Genomic DNA, 17,459 nt, shown 5'->3' on the forward strand with positions numbered 1-17,459 from the left:
GCTGGGAGTTGTAGTTTTGATTTGTGTCAGCTGCATAGCCATTGGATGTTTTAAGGAATACTGGGAATTGCAGTTAGTAACTACAACACCCAGCATGCCCTGATGCAGCCTATGGCTCTGCAGCTGACCCGAACCAAAACTACAACTCCCAGCATGTTACACTTTATAGTTCTACAGTTTAGGATATGGTGTAACATGCTGGGAGTTGTAGTTTTGGTTCGGGCGTGTTTGCGTGCATCCGCGGGGCTCTTGGTCGGCGGGCGAGTATGAAGGGGGCGGGATTCTGGGGGTGCAAATTATTGCGGGTGCCACTAAAAATAAATAAAATTAGATATCACAACTGCCCTAATGCCCGACGTGACAGTCCGCTCCTATACAAAACATTCATGCATACACATATCATACATGAATCAGCCACTGTCCCCATATCATACACCCCCCCCCCCGCATCATACATTACATACACACACACTCACACCATACATATGCATACATCATACATACACCCACCGCTGCCCCCCACACATCATACATTACATACACACACACAGACATACACACATCATACATTACATACACATCACACATCATACATTATATACACATCACGCACAGAGAGACATCATACACACATCACACATTACATACACATCACACAGACATCATACATACACTCACACCATACATATACACCATACATATGCACACATACATACACCCGCCACTGCCCAATCACATACATACACACATCATACATTACATACACATCACACACAGAGAGACATACATTACATACACATCATACACACATACATTACATACACATCACAGACAGACATTACATACACATCACACACAGAGAGACATACATTACATACACATCATACACACATACATTACATACACATCACAGACAGACATTACATACACATCACACAGACAGACATCATACACACATCACACATACACTCACACCATACATATACACCAGTGTTTCCCAACCAGGGAGCCTCCAGATGTTGCAAAACTACAACTCCCAGCATGCCCTGGGCATGCTGGGAGTTGTAGTTTTGCAACAGCTGGAGGCACCCTGGTTGGGAAACAGATATACACCATACATATACACACATCATACATACACCCACCGCTGCCCCCCCAGCATACATTACATACACACATCACACATACACTCACACCATACATATACAACCACCCTTCCTGCCCCCGTCTGCATTCTCGGCCTCCTCACCTGAGCCGGCCACGAGTGGACATCAGAGCTGCAGTCACCGCCGGTGTGAGATGAGATTTCCGTCCTCCCCCTCACCACCCCCTGCTCTGTGTTTTCCCCGTGCAAACTAGCAACCTCCCCGTGGTGGATTAGGTCCTGTGGAGACAGAGCAGGGGGAGGGATAGAGCTGTGCGCGGGGGATGGAGCTGTGCACGGAGCTGTCTACGTCCTTTCTCTCACCCTGCTGTGTCTTCTGAGCTGCGTCCTCCATCCTCCGGGAGGGGAGATAAGGGGACTCTGCGGTCAGCTGGAGGCCACCGCCCCCCTCCATACACTGAGTGCTGGTGTGAGGTGGAGACTTCCATCGGCTCCTGTGCCTCACACCGACATTAAAGAAAAATAAGGGGGAAGTCTGTCTGTCCCTGCTAGCCCGAAACAGGGCTAAATCTATAAACAATTCACCTGCCCGGCACCCAAAACTACTTGTCCCGGGAGTCGGGCGATAGGATTTCCACACCCCTGTGCCCAGACAGCTGTTTGGGCATTCTGGGATTTGTAGTTTTGTAACAGCTGGAGGGCTACACTTTGGAGATGATTGTGCGGTGGTTTCTAAACTGTGGCCCTTGAGATCTTGCAAAACTACAACTCCCAGCTTGCCCAAACAGCTGTCTCGGCATGCTGGGAGTTGTAGTTGCGTACCTCCAGCTGTTGCATAAGTACATCTCCCAGCATACCCTTCGGCGTACAGTACATGTGGGAGTTGTAGTTTTGCAACAGCTGGAGACACACTTATTGGAAAATACTGAATTAGGTAACAGACCCTAACTGAAGGTTTTCCAACAGCTTGCCTCCAGGTGTTGCAAAAGTACAACTCCCAGCATGTACGGTCTGTCAGTGCATGCTGGGAGTTGTAGTTTTGCAACAGCTGGAGGTTTGCCCCCCCCATTCACACGGGCGGGTTTACAGTGAGTTTCCGCCGCAGCTCAAATTTTCCGCCGCAGCTCAAACTCCTAGCCGGAAACTCCACGTAAACCTCCGCCAGTGCGAATGTACCCTAAAAACACTACACTACGCCAACACAAAATAAAGGGTAAAACACTACATACACACCCCTTTACACTGTCCCTCCCCCCAATAAAAACGAAAACGTATCTTACGGCAGTGTTTCCAAAACAGAGCCTCCAGCTGTTGCAAAACAACAACTCCCAGCATTTCCAGACAGCCACTGACTGTCCAGGCATGATGGGAGTTTAGCAGGTGGAGGCACCCTGTTTGGGAATCACTGGCATAGAATACCCCTATGCAATCCCTAATTTAGTCCTCAAATGCGCATGGCGGTCTCTCACTTCGGAGCCCTGTCGTAAAAAAAATGGTAAATTGGGGGGGGGGTGGACTGCACTTGTGTTAAAAAAAAAATAATAAATTCATTTACACATCAGACTAACGAAAAAGTCTTCAAACACCTGTGAGGAGTTAAGGCTCACTGTACCCCTTGTTACGTGCCTTGAGGGGTGTGGTCTCCAAAATAACATACCTTGTGTTTTTTTTTTTGTTTGTTTTTTGCTATTCTGGCACCATAGGGGCTTCCTAAATGTGACATGCCCCCCAAAAACCATTACAGAAAAACTCACCTCTAGAAAATCCCATTGTCGCTCCTTCCCTTCTGAGCCCTCTACTGCGCCCGCCGAACACTTCACATACACATGAGGTATTTCCTTAATCGAGAGAAATTGGGTTACAAATTTTGGGGGGCTTTTTCTCCCTTGTAAACTGGGTTTGCAAGAACATGAGAGTGTAAAAAATATTCCGATTTTGAAAATGTTGTGAAAAATTGGAAAATTGCTGCTGAACTTTGAAGCCCTCTTTCTTCCAAAAGTAAAACATGTCATCTTTATGATGCAAATATAAAGTAGACATATTGTATATGTGAATCAACATATAATATATTTGGAATATCCATTTTCCTTATAAGCAGAGAGCTTCAAAGTTAGAAAAATGCAAAATGTAAAATTTTCTCATCAAATTTTGGAATTTTTCACCAAGAAATGATGCAAGTATCGATAAATTTTTTCCACTAACATAAAGTAGAATATGTCACGAAAAAACTATCTCTGAATGAACTCTCTCTGGGTAAAAAGCATCCCAGAGTTATTAATGCTTAACCCCTTAAGGACCCAGCCAATTTTCAGTGTAGGGCCCGGCCATTTTTTGCACATCTGACCACTGTCACTTTAAGCATTAATAACTCTGGGATGCTTTTACCTTTCATTCTGATTCAGAGATTGATTTTTCGTGACATATTCTACTTTAGGTTAGTGGTAAAATTTCATCGATACTTGCATCGTTTCTTGGTGAAAAATTCTAAAGTGTTATGAAAAAAATTTAACATTTTGCATTTTTTTTTAACTTTGAAGCTCTCTGCTTATAAAGAAAATGAATATTCCAAATAAATTATATATTGATTCACATATACAATATGTCTACTTTATGTTTGCATCATACAGTTGACATGTTTTTACTTTTGGAAGACATCAGAGGGCTTCAAAGCTCAGCAGCAATTTTCCAATTATTCACAACATTTTCAAAATCGAAATTTTTCAGGGACCAGTTCAGTTCCTGTTTCATAGTAACAGCAGCAAATTGGAGGAAATTCAAAATCTTCATTTTTTACACTGGCATGTTCTTCTAGACCCAAATTTAAAATTTTTACAAGGGGTAAAAGGAGAGAAATCTTCCTAAAATTGTAACCCAATTTCTCTCGAGTAAGGAAATACCTCATATGTGTATGTGAAGTGCTCGGCGAGCGGAGTAGAGGGCTCAGAAGGGCAGGAGCGACAATGGGATTTTGCCTTACTTTAAAAACGCAAGTACCGCCGGGATGTAGCGCACGCAGGGACGTCACTGACGTCCCGTGCATGCGCCCATAGCAAGGAAGGGCGCAGGACGTACGCTGGCCAGCTTGGTAAGTGTTACCAGCAGCACGTCAGTTTAGGTGCTGCGACCAACACTTCTCCGGTCCCAGAACCTACTGCTATGGCCGGACCAGAGGAGTGGGGGTCAGAGCACTGAAGTGGGGGAGTACACTGGCATACAGCTGGAGGCTGTATGTCTGTGGGGGAAACTATTCTGCACCTAATGCGGGGGGGGGAGGGAGAACTATTCTGCACCTAATGCGGGGGGGAACCTACAACCTAATGCGGGGGGGAACCTACAACCTAATGCGGGGGGGGGGGAACCTACAACCTAATGCGGGGGGGAACCTACAACCTAATGCGGGGGGGAACCTACAACCTAATGCGGGGGGGAACCTACAACCTAATGCGGGGGGGAACCTACAACCTAATGCGGGGGGGAACCTACAACCTAATGCGGGGGGGGGGAACCTACAACCTAATGCGGGGGGGGGGGGGACCCTACAACCTAATGCGGGGGGGGGGGACCCTACAACCTAATGCGGGGGGGGGAACCTACAACCTAATGCGGGGGGGGGAACCTACAACCTAATGCGGGGGGGGGGGACCCTACAACCTAATGCGGGGGGGGGGGGGGGGGACCCTACAACCTAATGCGGGGGGGGGGAGGGGAACCTACAACCTAATGCGGGGGGGAACCTACAACCTAATGCGGGGGGGGGGACGAACCTACAACCTAATGCGGGGGGGGGGGGGACGAACCTACAACCTAATGCGGGGGGGGGGGGACGAACCTACAACCTAATGCGGGGGGGGGGACCTACAACCTAATGCGGGGGGGGGAACCTACAACCTAATGCGGGGGGGGGAACCTACAACCTAATGCGGGGGGGGGGGGGACCCTACAACCTAATGCGGGGGGGGGGGGGGGGGGGACCCTACAACCTAATGCGGGGGGGGGGGGAGGGGAACCTACAACCTAATGCGGGGGGGGGGGGGGGGAACCTACAACCTAATGCGGGGGGGGGGGACGAACCTACAACCTAATGCGGGGGGGGGGGGACGAACCTACAACCTAATGCGGGGGGGGGGGACCTACAACCTAATGCGGGGGGGGGGGACCTACAACCTAATGCGGGGGGGGGGGGAACCTACAACCTAATGCGGGGGGGGGGGGAACCTACAACCTAATGCGGGGGGGGGGGGAACCTACAACCTAATGCGGGGGGGGGGGGAACCTACAACCTAATGCGGGGGGGGGGGAACCTACAACCTAATGCGGGGGGGGGGGGGAACCTACAACCTAATGCGGGGGGGGGGAACCTACAACCTAATGCGGGGGGGGGGGAACCTACAACCTAATGCGGGGGGGGGGGGAACCTACAACCTAATGCGGGGGGGGGGGGAACCTACAACCTAATGCGGGGGGGGGGGGAACCTACAACCTAATGCGGGGGGGGGGAACCTACAACCTAATGCGGGGGGGGGAACCTACAACCTAATGCGGGGGGGGGGAACCTACAACCTAATGCGGGGGGGGGGAACCTACAACCTAATGCGGGGGGGGGGGAACCTACAACCTAATGCGGGGGGGGGGGAACCTACAACCTAATGCGGGGGGGGGAACCTACAACCTAATGCGGGGGGGGAACCTACAACCTAATGCGGGGGGGGAACCTACAACCTAATGCGGGGGGGGAACCTACAACCTAATGCGGGGGGGGAACCTACAACCTAATGCGGGGGGGGAACCTACAACCTAATGCGGGGGGGAACCTACAACCTAATGCGGGGGGGAACCTACAACCTAATGCGGGGGGGAACCTACAACCTAATGCGGGGGGGAACCTACAACCTAATGCGGGGGGGAACCTACAACCTAATGCGGGGGGGAACCTACAACCTAATGCGGGGGGGAACCTACAACCTAATGCGGGGGGGAACCTACAACCTAATGCGGGGGGGAACCTACAACCTAATGCGGGGGGGAACCTACAACCTAATGCGGGGGGGAACCTACAACCTAATGCGGGGGGGAACCTACAACCTAATGCGGGGGGGAACCTACAACCTAATGCGGGGGGGAACCTACAACCTAATGCGGGGGGGAACCTACAACCTAATGCGGGGGGGAACCTACAACCTAATGCGGGGGGGAACCTACAACCTAATGCGGGGGGGAACCTACAACCTAATGCGGGGGGGAACCTACAACCTAATGCGGGGGGGAACCTACAACCTAATGCGGGGGGGAACCTACAACCTAATGCGGGGGGGAACCTACAACCTAATGCGGGGGGGAACCTACAACCTAATGCGGGGGGGAACCTACAACCTAATGCGGGGGGGAACCTACAACCTAATGCGGGGGGGAACCTACAACCTAATGCGGGGGGGAACCTACAACCTAATGCGGGGGGGAACCTACAACCTAATGCGGGGGGGAACCTACAACCTAATGCGGGGGGGAACCTACAACCTAATGCGGGGGGGAACCTACAACCTAATGCGGGGGGGAACCTACAACCTAATGCGGGGGGGAACCTACAACCTAATGCGGGGGGGAACCTACAACCTAATGCGGGGGGGGAACCTACAACCTAATGCGGGGGGGGAACCTACAACCTAATGCGGGGGGGGAACCTACAACCTAATGCGGGGGGGGAACCTACAACCTAATGCGGGGGGGGAACCTACAACCTAATGCGGGGGGGGAACCTACAACCTAATGCGGGGGGGGAACCTACAACCTAATGCGGGGGGGGAACCTACAACCTAATGCGGGGGGGGAACCTACAACCTAATGCGGGGGGGGAACCTACAACCTAATGCGGGGGGGGAACCTACAACCTAATGCGGGGGGGGAACCTACAACCTAATGCGGGGGGGAACCTACAACCTAATGCGGGGGGGAACCTACAACCTAATGCGGGGGGGAACCTACAACCTAATGCGGGGGGGAACCTACAACCTAATGCGGGGGGGAACCTACAACCTAATGCGGGGGGGAACCTACAACCTAATGCGGGGGGGAACCTACAACCTAATGCGGGGGGGAACCTACAACCTAATGCGGGGGGGAACCTACAACCTAATGCGGGGGGGAACCTACAACCTAATGCGGGGGGGAACCTACAACCTAATGCGGGGGGGAACCTACAACCTAATGCGGGGGGGAACCTACAACCTAATGCGGGGGGGAACCTACAACCTAATGCGGGGGGGAACCTACAACCTAATGCGGGGGGGAACCTACAACCTAATGCGGGGGGGAACCTACAACCTAATGCGGGGGGGAACCTACAACCTAATGCGGGGGGGAACCTACAACCTAATGCGGGGGGAACCTACAACCTAATGCGGGGGGAACCTACAACCTAATGCGGGGGGAACCTACAACCTAATGCGGGGGGAACCTACAACCTAATGCGGGGGGAACCTACAACCTAATGCGGGGGGAACCTACAACCTAATGCGGGGGGAACCTACAACCTAATGCGGGGGGAACCTACAACCTAATGCGGGGGGAACCTACAACCTAATGCGGGGGGAACCTACAACCTAATGCGGGGGGAACCTACAACCTAATGCGGGGGGAACCTACAACCTAATGCGGGGGGAACCTACAACCTAATGCGGGGGGAACCTACAACCTAATGCGGGGGGAACCTACAACCTAATGCGGGGGGAACCTACAACCTAATGCGGGGGGAACCTACAACCTAATGCGGGGGGAACCTACAACCTAATGCGGGGGGAACCTACAACCTAATGCGGGGGGAACCTACAACCTAATGCGGGGGGCAACTACAACCTCTCACTTTCACCATGACCGCACCAACTGAGAGAAGTACCAGAGATCACACCTAGGGTGGGACTACGGCCTAGAGGACTTTCCGGCCAAAAGAAACAGAAGAGGAAGAATTGCGCACATCCACCCTGTAGTGCTCGAAAAAGGTAAGTGGAGACGACCAGGTGGCCACTGTGCAAATCTGGTCTATGAAAGCTCCTCTTCTCTCGGCCCAAGAGGAGGCCACTGATCTAGTGGAATGAGCTGAGCCCTAAGACCTGAGAGAGGGGAACTCCAGAAGCTACATAGGCTAGAGATATGGCTTGTTTAATCCACCTAGCAATAGAGCTCCTGCTAGCTTGCTTCCCCTTATTTGAACCAGAAAATTGAATAAAAAATTATATTATAATATAATATATAATATTATATAATATAATATATTCTAGAATGCACCTCCTCACATCTAGATTATGGAAAAGTTTTTCTTTTCCATCAGAAGGGTCAGAGCAGAAGGCTGGCAAAACAATATTCTTTGATACGTGGAATTTGGACACTGCTGTTAGTAGGCATGCAGGATCAGGGTCAAAACATTTTCTGTCATCTAGTATTTTAGTATAGGGCTCTACACTAGAAAGGGCTGACAGATCCAACTCTCCTGGCAGATGTTATTGCTACCAGCAAAGCTGATTTTAGCACTAGATTTTTGAGAGGTTCAGGATCTAAGGGCTCAAAGGGATCAGACATAAAAAGGCATTTAACACTAGGGAGACATCCCAAGAAGGTGGCCTAGGAAAATCCCAGATAAGTTTAACGGCCTTAAAAAAACCTGACGACCCAGGGACGATCTGCTATTTTATTTTATTTTTTTTTATCAAAAAGTGCTCCTAAAGCCTGGACTTTAACCCCTAAAGGACCCATGATGTACGCGTATGTCTTGAGTCCCAGTCCTGCGATATAACGTGGGGTCACACGGCGACCCGCATCATATCGCGGCGGGCCCGGCATCATAGTGAAGCCGAGACTAAAAGCGAAAGTGGAAGTGCCCGGCTAGATCAGGGAGCTGTTCGGGATCACCGCGGTATAATCGCAGCATCCCGAACAGCTGTAAGCACAGGAGGAGGTCTTCTTACCTTCTCCTGCGCTGTCCGATCGCCGAATGAATGCTTCAAGCCTGAGATCCAGGCTTGAGCAATCAATTGCCGAAAACACTGATTGATCCATTCCAGGAGATGCATCAGTCAGTGTTAAAGATCAGTTAATGCAATCAGTGTTAAAGATCAGTTAATGCAATGTTATAGCCCCCTAAAGGAGCTATAATATTGCATAAGAAAAGTGTAAAAAAATCATTAACCCTTTGAATTATCCCTTCCCCTAATAAAAGTTTGAATCACCCAGCATTTCCAAGAATAAAAAAAAAATTTAAAAAAGTGTAAATAAAAAAATAAAATAAACATGTGGTATCACCGCGTGCGGAAATGTCCGAATTATAAAAATATACCACACGTTCAATGGCATATGCGCCAAAAAAATTCCAAAGTCCAAAATAGCGCATTTTTGATCACTTTTTATACCACAAAAAAGTGAATAAAAAGTGATCAAAAAGTCTGATCAGAACACAGAAAAATAAAAAAGTTATAGGGGTCAGAAGATGACCATTTTAAACATATAAATTTTCCTGCATGTAGTCATGATTTTTTTCTGAAGTGCGACAAAATCAAACCTATATAAGTAGGGTATCATTTTAACCGTATGGACCTAAGGAATAAAGATAAGGTGTCATTTTTGCCGAAAAATGTACTGCGTAAAAACGGAAGCCCCCAAAACTTACAAAATGGTGTTTTCATCAATTTTGTCGCATTGATTTTTTTTCCCCGTTTCACCATAGATTTATGGGTAAAATGACTAATGTCACTGCAAAGTAGAATTAGTGATGCAAAAAATAAGCTATCATATAGAATTTTAGGTGAAAATTTTCAAGAGTTATGATTTTTTTAAAGTTGAGGAGGAAAAATTGAAAATGAAAAAACGGAAAAAGCCCGGGTCCTTAAGGGGTTAAGGGTGGCCAATTTAAGACCCTTATACAAACCCCTCTGTAAGAAACTCAAGATACTGACCATGTCTGGGGAAAACAGATGCACAAGTGGCTTGTTTAAAAAAATTTAAATAAGCCCTCCAGAGTCTAAAGTAGATGTTAGGCTAGGTTCAGACTACGGAATTTCCGAAAAATTTCTGTCAGAAATTCCGCTTGCTAAAATGTCTAGTGTAGTAAATGGTTTTCCGTTCACAAATTCACACTTCGGGATTTGTGAAGCGGAAAATCCGCTTAGTAAAATCCGCTTAGAAATTTCCGCCTGAAGAAAGGGTGTGCTCTTTCTTCAGGCGGAATTCCTTGCGGAACACATTGCAGTCTATGGGAGACTGTAGTGTCCGCGCGGTCCTAGCGCCGACTTAGTCGGCGCAGGCAGAACTCAATCTCCGGGCGGATATTTTCTGCCCGGAGATTCCGTAGTCTGAACCTAGCTTTACAGATTTCCTACTAGCTTGTAGAGTAGAGATCACTGACTCTGAGAGACCATTTTTCCTTAAGATTAGCCTTTCAAGGGCCAGGCAGTCAAATTATTTTTTTATTTATTTTTAACTTGCAGCTGGACAATCGGCCCCGGAGATAGTAAATTGTCTTTCTGGTAGCACCCATGGTTCCGTGCCTGTGACATGGACCCCGGAGCAGAGAACGAGGCCCTCTGGGGCCAGAACGGGGCTATTAAGATTACAAATATTTTCTCCTCTTTGATCTTGCTTATCCTCGGTAAGAGGTGTATTGGGGGGGGGGGGGGGGGGAATGCCTAGGCTCTGTTCCAGTCCCACCTGTGAGCTAAGGAGTCCACCGCCAAAGGCCTCTGTTGGTTCTAGGGAGCAAAAAGTTATTACTTGGCGGTCTTGTCTTGTGGCAACTCATCATAGCTGTGTAATATTTTGGAAGATATCCGAGTTCAGTCTCCAATCGTCTTTTACATTCAGACTTCCCTTTAGGTGCAAGAGGAAAAAGATGAGCTTTTTGTGGTACCCTGGCGATTTATCACTGCAACTGCTGAGGAGTTGTCTGACAGTATTTTGACATTTCTTTGGAATAGACAAGGCCTGGCCTGATCCAGCCTTTTTATTTAATTTTTTTTTTTTTTTGAATGGCCAAATTTGAAGAGAGGGAGGACTCCTCTCTTTCCCATCTTCCTTGAAAATTTGTGCCCAAAATATGTGTAAATCAGCACAACCTGCAAAGGTGAGCAGGTTCTTTACTTTAAATACTCTACTCCCCACAAATACCACGGATAACCGGCACTATAAAGCGCCATCTCTATCTTGTTTTTTCTCCTATATCACCTAGTGAGAACATAAAGCAGTCTTTTGTTAACAGATTTACAGTAAATTTTATGGTTTCCATTTAGAATTTTTGAAAAATCAGGAACTTGTTTAGAGGTTTCAGGTTTATTATTGTCTGATATGAACAGACCCCTGCCCCTTTCTTCCCTTGGGACTGGAACCAGCGCATCTTTTTGGATTAAAGAAAAAAGTTTCTGTTCAAAAGCTGATTGACCTCCTTGATCCCGATTTTTTTGTGACTACCAGGCGGGGAGGAGGCAGACTGAAGAATTCCATCCTCTTTGCTGGTACTGAGGACCCAGCTGCTGTTTGCGGAATTTCTTTCCGGAATGGGAGAAAATATCAGTCTGCCTCCTATACGCCCCGAAACATCATTATGGGTTAGGTTTTTTGGGGCTACCTGGGGATTGGTTTAACATGTAGCCTTTTGTTTTCTTGGGAAAACGCCACTTAGAGGACTCCCCTTTAGCTCGTTCATAGCTCCTAGACTTCTTATTGGGATGGAAGGACTTATTAGGCCTATAGGTCTGGGAGTAAGGGAAAGCTTTCTTTCTATCGTCCGCTTCCTCTAATATATCTGATAATACAGAACCCCCCAATTATCCCCGTCCGTACTATCAAACGGATACTTTCTCTTTAGAGTTTTAGGAAGGAACACTTTCCTATCCGGATTCTCCCACTCTTTCTTAATGAGAGCAGAAATGCTTCTGTGTACTGGGAAAATTTTACGCTTCTTACGTTCAAGCCCCTCAAACATAATATCCTGTATAGTTTTAGGCTGTTTTTCTTCAGTTATATTCATGGCAAATTTGACATGTTTTATCAAATTGTCAGTCTCTTCAGCCAAAAATAAAAGGTTTTCCTGAGGAATCATCCTCAGAAGAAGAGGAGTTTCCTTCGGATTCAGAGGAAGGTTCAATGGCGCCCTCTTCCGAGACGTACATTTACCACTTGAGATGGAACAGAATCCCCAAACATAGATACAGGCACAGATACAGGGGTTGCGACCGCACCTGGTTGTGCAATTTTGAGAGCCTCACTGATTTATTTATTTATTTTTTACCATGTTCTGCATGGACATCAAAAGAGAATCTCTCGGCTGCCATTTTGTTAGCTAAACAGGCTGGAAAGATAGACTTCTCATAATTAGGAGGCATCTTTCCTTTACAAGAGCTACATTCCTTATATTTAGACTTTTTTAGAGATTTTTTTTAGGCACATATATATATATATTATATATAATATTATATATATATATAAAGAAAAAAAGAGAAACCAGACTAAAATTAAAAACCTCAAAATGGAAAGAGTACACTCACTCCGGTATCTTGGAACTTTTTGCAGGTACCATGGATGGGATATTTGCTGAGACCTCAGCAGAGTCCCCCTTGGGGTCCTTCTTGGAGCTCATGACCTTCTCCTTCAGGAAACGCTGCACACACAGGGGGACAGGCTGGCTGACTCCTGCTTGTGGAGGACAAAGCCGGTACAGAGGGCCGCCTAAATACAGACAGACAGCCCTCCGCACCTGATCCCAGCGTCTGACGTCACCTCTGCTGTGCCAGACATCACTTCCAGGCTTCTTACTGCCGTGCCAGGCCTCCCGCCGCACCGTTCCCGGGGTCCCATGTCACATCCGGCCTCCTCCTGGAATGGCCATAGCAACCTGCAGAGGGACGCCGCAAATAGGGGGAGTTACCAGACTGCACTAGCACCGGCAGCTGGAAGACAGCCCTGGATTCTGCCCGCAGCACAAAGGCCGCGACCAGCCAGAGCCGTCCAGGTAACAGGAGCAGGCAGTGAGGTCCTCCCCAGACTAGGGGAGTCTGCTAGGGAATAGAACCCTGAGACTACAGGGTGAAGATCTATTCCCTCAGCCTCAGTATCCAACTGGGACAGCAACTGCTGCCCCACTAGGCTTCCTAAGGACAGGAAACCATTGAGGCTGGGGAGGAGGGACCTGCTTTTTATCCTCTAGGTTTCCTGTCCTTAGGGACAGAGTCCCTCTCTCAGTTGGTGCTGTCATGACGAAAGGGAAAGTGTGAGAGGCATAAAAATTATATGTATATGGCCAGAAATATGTATTGAGTAACTTTTTTGTGGGATCTGACAGGTACTCTTTAAATATACATATATTTTTCCACGTTGCTTAGCATTGCTTTATTCTGAACACTATTTGTACAATTGTCTACAGAAAAAATTAAATAATTTTGGCACTGGGAATACTTTTGGTTACAGCATTTACCATGCAGAACAAACAGTGGGGCAGATTTCTCAAAACGGTTGGTTGCCAAAAGCAACCAATCACAGCTTAGCTTTTAATTCCTACACTGCACTGAGCTCAGTTTTACTTCAGACAGCTTTGATAAGGTCATTTATAATGTAATAGCTTTGACCAATTATGTTAATTTTTTGTAGTGTACATTTAAAGTGAAAGCATCACCTAGAATTATTTTTTACTTATCAGAGCCAAATACTGAAACATGTTCTTTTCATGAACGGGAAAGGTTTCTAGCCATGCTCTTCAAACTGTGCTATGGGGGGAGGGGCGGCGGCTGAGCTGTGAATAACATCTATTTTCTTATCTACCTACTATTGTCACCTTTTACTGTACACCTTTCTGATAGCATGTCAACCACCGCACTTTGGATAGGGGATAAGTTTTTCAGTCCTGGAGAACTCCTTTTACAGCTCTGTTTCTATCTATGCAGTTGACACCAAGCTCTGTGTCAATGCTCTATGTTGCACGATTGATTTTTTACATTAGTTTTTTCAATAAAGCTTAGAATAAGGAAAAAAAAAAATCTGTTTAGTCCTGAGAAAAGATGTTTGAGGGAGGGAGGATATGATTGTCACTAAAACGGAGGAGCTGTTAAACTTAACTTAAAAATACTGAAAATTCACCAAATACAGAAAAAAAAATTAAGTGATTTCTCACAAGGTAAATACGAAATAAGGCAAAACTAACACTAACCCAAATACTGGGCCTGTCAAAGAACATTTGTCTTACTAAAACAAAGTCAAGTATATACAGGATTATGACCATAATACAAACGTAAAACAATGATGCTCTCATACATATAATAAAATGTAATATACAATGGCAGTAAATCTGCATACAGCTACTCCTCTTCCCAATGAGTTTCTATCCATAGTCTGAAAAATAGTGACACATTGACTTCCTCAGGGGGTGGAAAATGGGTATGTGCAAAGGAGAAATGAGAGCTTAGAGCAATAAAACATACAACCTAGTACTGAAACAATTAAAGTATGTTCATAAGGAGAGGCTTGAGACCACAATATCCCTCTGTGTTGTACAGTCACATGTTTTTCCAAAGGGGGGCATCTTATGGACAGCAAGTTCAGACAGACAGGGGTTCAAGGGGGCAGAGTCTTAGAATTGCATAAAAGGGAGAGGTTAACTATACTGACTTTTGTAGGTGACTTCTATTACCATCTTTTAGCAAAAATTATTAAAGTGGCCTAACCTTTAATATTAGCAATAATATTTATATTCATGAGTGGGTGCAGCTCAACTATTGAATACTCACGTTTTTGTTACTTCATCAAAGTCAGACCTATACTTCCCCAACTCGATCTGAAGCCTTGCTCTATCCTTTGCGGTTTCATCTAATACTTTTCGAGCATCAGCAAGTTCAGATTCATACAGAAGCTTGACCCCACTAACCTGCAACACAGTAAAAACAAATAAAAATGAATATGTAAGACAGTATAATAGCTAACAGACGTTAGAGTTTGGATGGATCCAAATGGTGTGAATTTTTTTGAAGCACTCCTCAACTCGGAGTTTTTCCATTTTGGCCCCATAGACTTATAATAGGGTTGTACAGTGAAGCAAGACAGATTGATCTAAGCCAGGGAATGAATTATGCTACTCTCCTCACTCATTCTAATGCATTTTCAAACAGTACTAGTTCTGAAGGCCTTGGTGCCTGAAGGGACTCATGTACTTTTACAGCATGCCATAAGCAGGCTGTACAAGCAGATCACTAATAAATCTACTCATTACATTGGCAATGCAATAAAGGGGGTTATACAGCGGCTTGTGATTTGCCCTGTCTGTGGTATATGACAAAACAAACCTTTACTCATCTCTCGAGCTCCAGTGTCTTCTTGAGCAGCATACTGAAGTATTGAGCCCAGGGAGCACCCAGCTCCAATGGGTGACACTGCCGCTCTGCAAATAGTTAGCCGCAGGGTTGTCCCGTCTCGGCCAGTGATTCGTTAAGCAGCAGTGCAACACACTGGAACTGGGTGCTTTCTGAGCCCGACACTAGTGCTTCGGCTCAGAAAGAGGATTGTTGTGGGGGACCAGAGCAGGACACCTGAGGCATCACTAAAGCGCAGGAGGGGAGCAAAGGTTTGTTTTGTTAAAATATACTAGAAAACAGGCATATACATTCTGAAAAGCTGTGGGAATGTCTAAACGGGCACTGTCATTTGGAAACACTTGACATATCAGCAGAAAGTCGGGAGAGGAGCAGGCAGCAAAGAACACTTTTTCTCAGCTTTTTCTCCTGATCGGTGGAGGTCTGATCACTCTCCCCCACCGATCAAAACTTTTAAAATGTCAAAAGTTTTTCTAAACGACAGTTCCCGTTTAGGCATTCCCACAGATGTATATACCTACAAGAGAACCATTACAAACTAGACTACATTAACAAGATGTGGTATAAAATTCCCAAATGGCTTTTTTGCATTTAAATAAGCAGCTTATGATCACTGTTGGCATTTCAACAGTGGGGTAGGCTGACTTACTCATATTTGGTGCCCTGTCCTCTATTAATGTATTTTTGGGACTAGGATTATTTGAGAATTCACCTTATTTAAGTTAAAGTGCTACTCCGGTGCTTATACATCTTTTCCCCTAGCCAAGGATAGGGGATAAGATGTCTGATCGCGGGAGTCCCGCTGCACCCCGTGACGGCACACGCCGCCGGCCCGGTGGTCGCCTGTAATCAGACCCAGAGCGAACACGCTCCGGGAACTGATTACAAACGGGGTGCCGCGTGCATGATCCCAGGGGTCCCCAGCGGCGGAACTCCCGCGATCAGGCATCTTATCCCCTATCCTTTGGATAGGGGAAAAGATGTATAAGCACCGGAGTACCCCTTTAATTCAACTTTTGACATCGTTGCTTTGAGTAGATCTTCACTCCCTACTCCAAGGTCCACCTGTTTGCGGCTGCCAAGATTCAGATTTTTTATGCCTCTAAGGCTACATTCACACTCCTATTTGTATCCAGCAGTGTGAAGCCCGTTACTTTTGGATTGCAAATAGCGGGAGAAAAAAAAAAAATAATGCTTGCACCGTTTTTTTTTCTCCCGCTATTCTCTGAAAATAGCGGTGCCCTACGGACCCCTATTGACTATAATGGGGTCCATCGGGAACAGTTACTGCCCGTTATGACCTGCCAAAATGACGGCCTTCAAATGTCAAAAAAAAAAGTTTGATGCCAGTTATTGACGGGGCATAACGATAGTGTGAAAGGGGCCTTACCCCATTAAGAAACAAGTGTTAGAAATCCTGTCAGGGAAAGGTGGGAGGTGATTGGTGCGTCTGCTCATGCAGCCTTGTCTAGGTGTCATCTCTTGTTCATGACTCATGGAGATGCCCAATGCTGCTGCAGGACTGGTGAGTATCCCAGTAGGTATAGAGACTCCTAGTGGTAGGATTTTCAGTAGCCGTTTTCTATATTAAATATTAAAAAATTATTTAACCACATTATAAAAAGGTCTTTAATTTTCAACAACATAAAAGTTTTTGGATCTGACAGTTGCCTTTTAACCTCTTAAGGACTCAGAGCGTACCTGTGCGCCCTGAGCCGGGTGTTTAAAATGGGGTCACGCCGTGCCCCCGCATCACATCGGGTGGGTCCCGGCTGCTAGTCATAGCCGGGACCCTGGACCAACAGCGATCGGTGCCGCGCGCTATTAACCCTTCAGTTGACCGCCGTGTCTGAAAGTGAAAGTAAACGCTTCCTGGCAGCTCAGTCGGGCTGATCGGGACATCACAATGTCCCTATCAGCTAGGACGCGAGCGGAGACCCCCTTACCTTGCTCCGTCGCGTCCGATCGGCGTTTCATTGCTCCAAGCCTGAGCTACAGGCTTGAGCAATCGAGACCCTACC

At 47.0% G+C, this 17,459-nt stretch overlaps 1 protein-coding gene across 1 annotated transcript in view; it reads right to left on the minus strand.

The window, feature by feature from the left end:
* The window catches only part of LMNB2 (lamin B2), a 92,091-nt gene that overhangs the window by 61,795 nt on the left and 12,837 nt on the right, over positions 1-17,459 (minus strand). Inside the window, exon 2 of the mRNA XM_056569909.1 lies at positions 14,860-14,996. Coding sequence (XP_056425884.1) covers positions 14,860-14,996 — 137 coding nt within the window. The remainder of the gene's footprint in view (positions 1-14,859; positions 14,997-17,459) is intronic.

This window comes from Hyla sarda, chromosome 1, assembly GCF_029499605.1.
Source record: "Hyla sarda isolate aHylSar1 chromosome 1, aHylSar1.hap1, whole genome shotgun sequence".
Lineage (NCBI taxonomy): Eukaryota > Metazoa > Chordata > Amphibia > Anura > Hylidae > Hyla > Hyla sarda.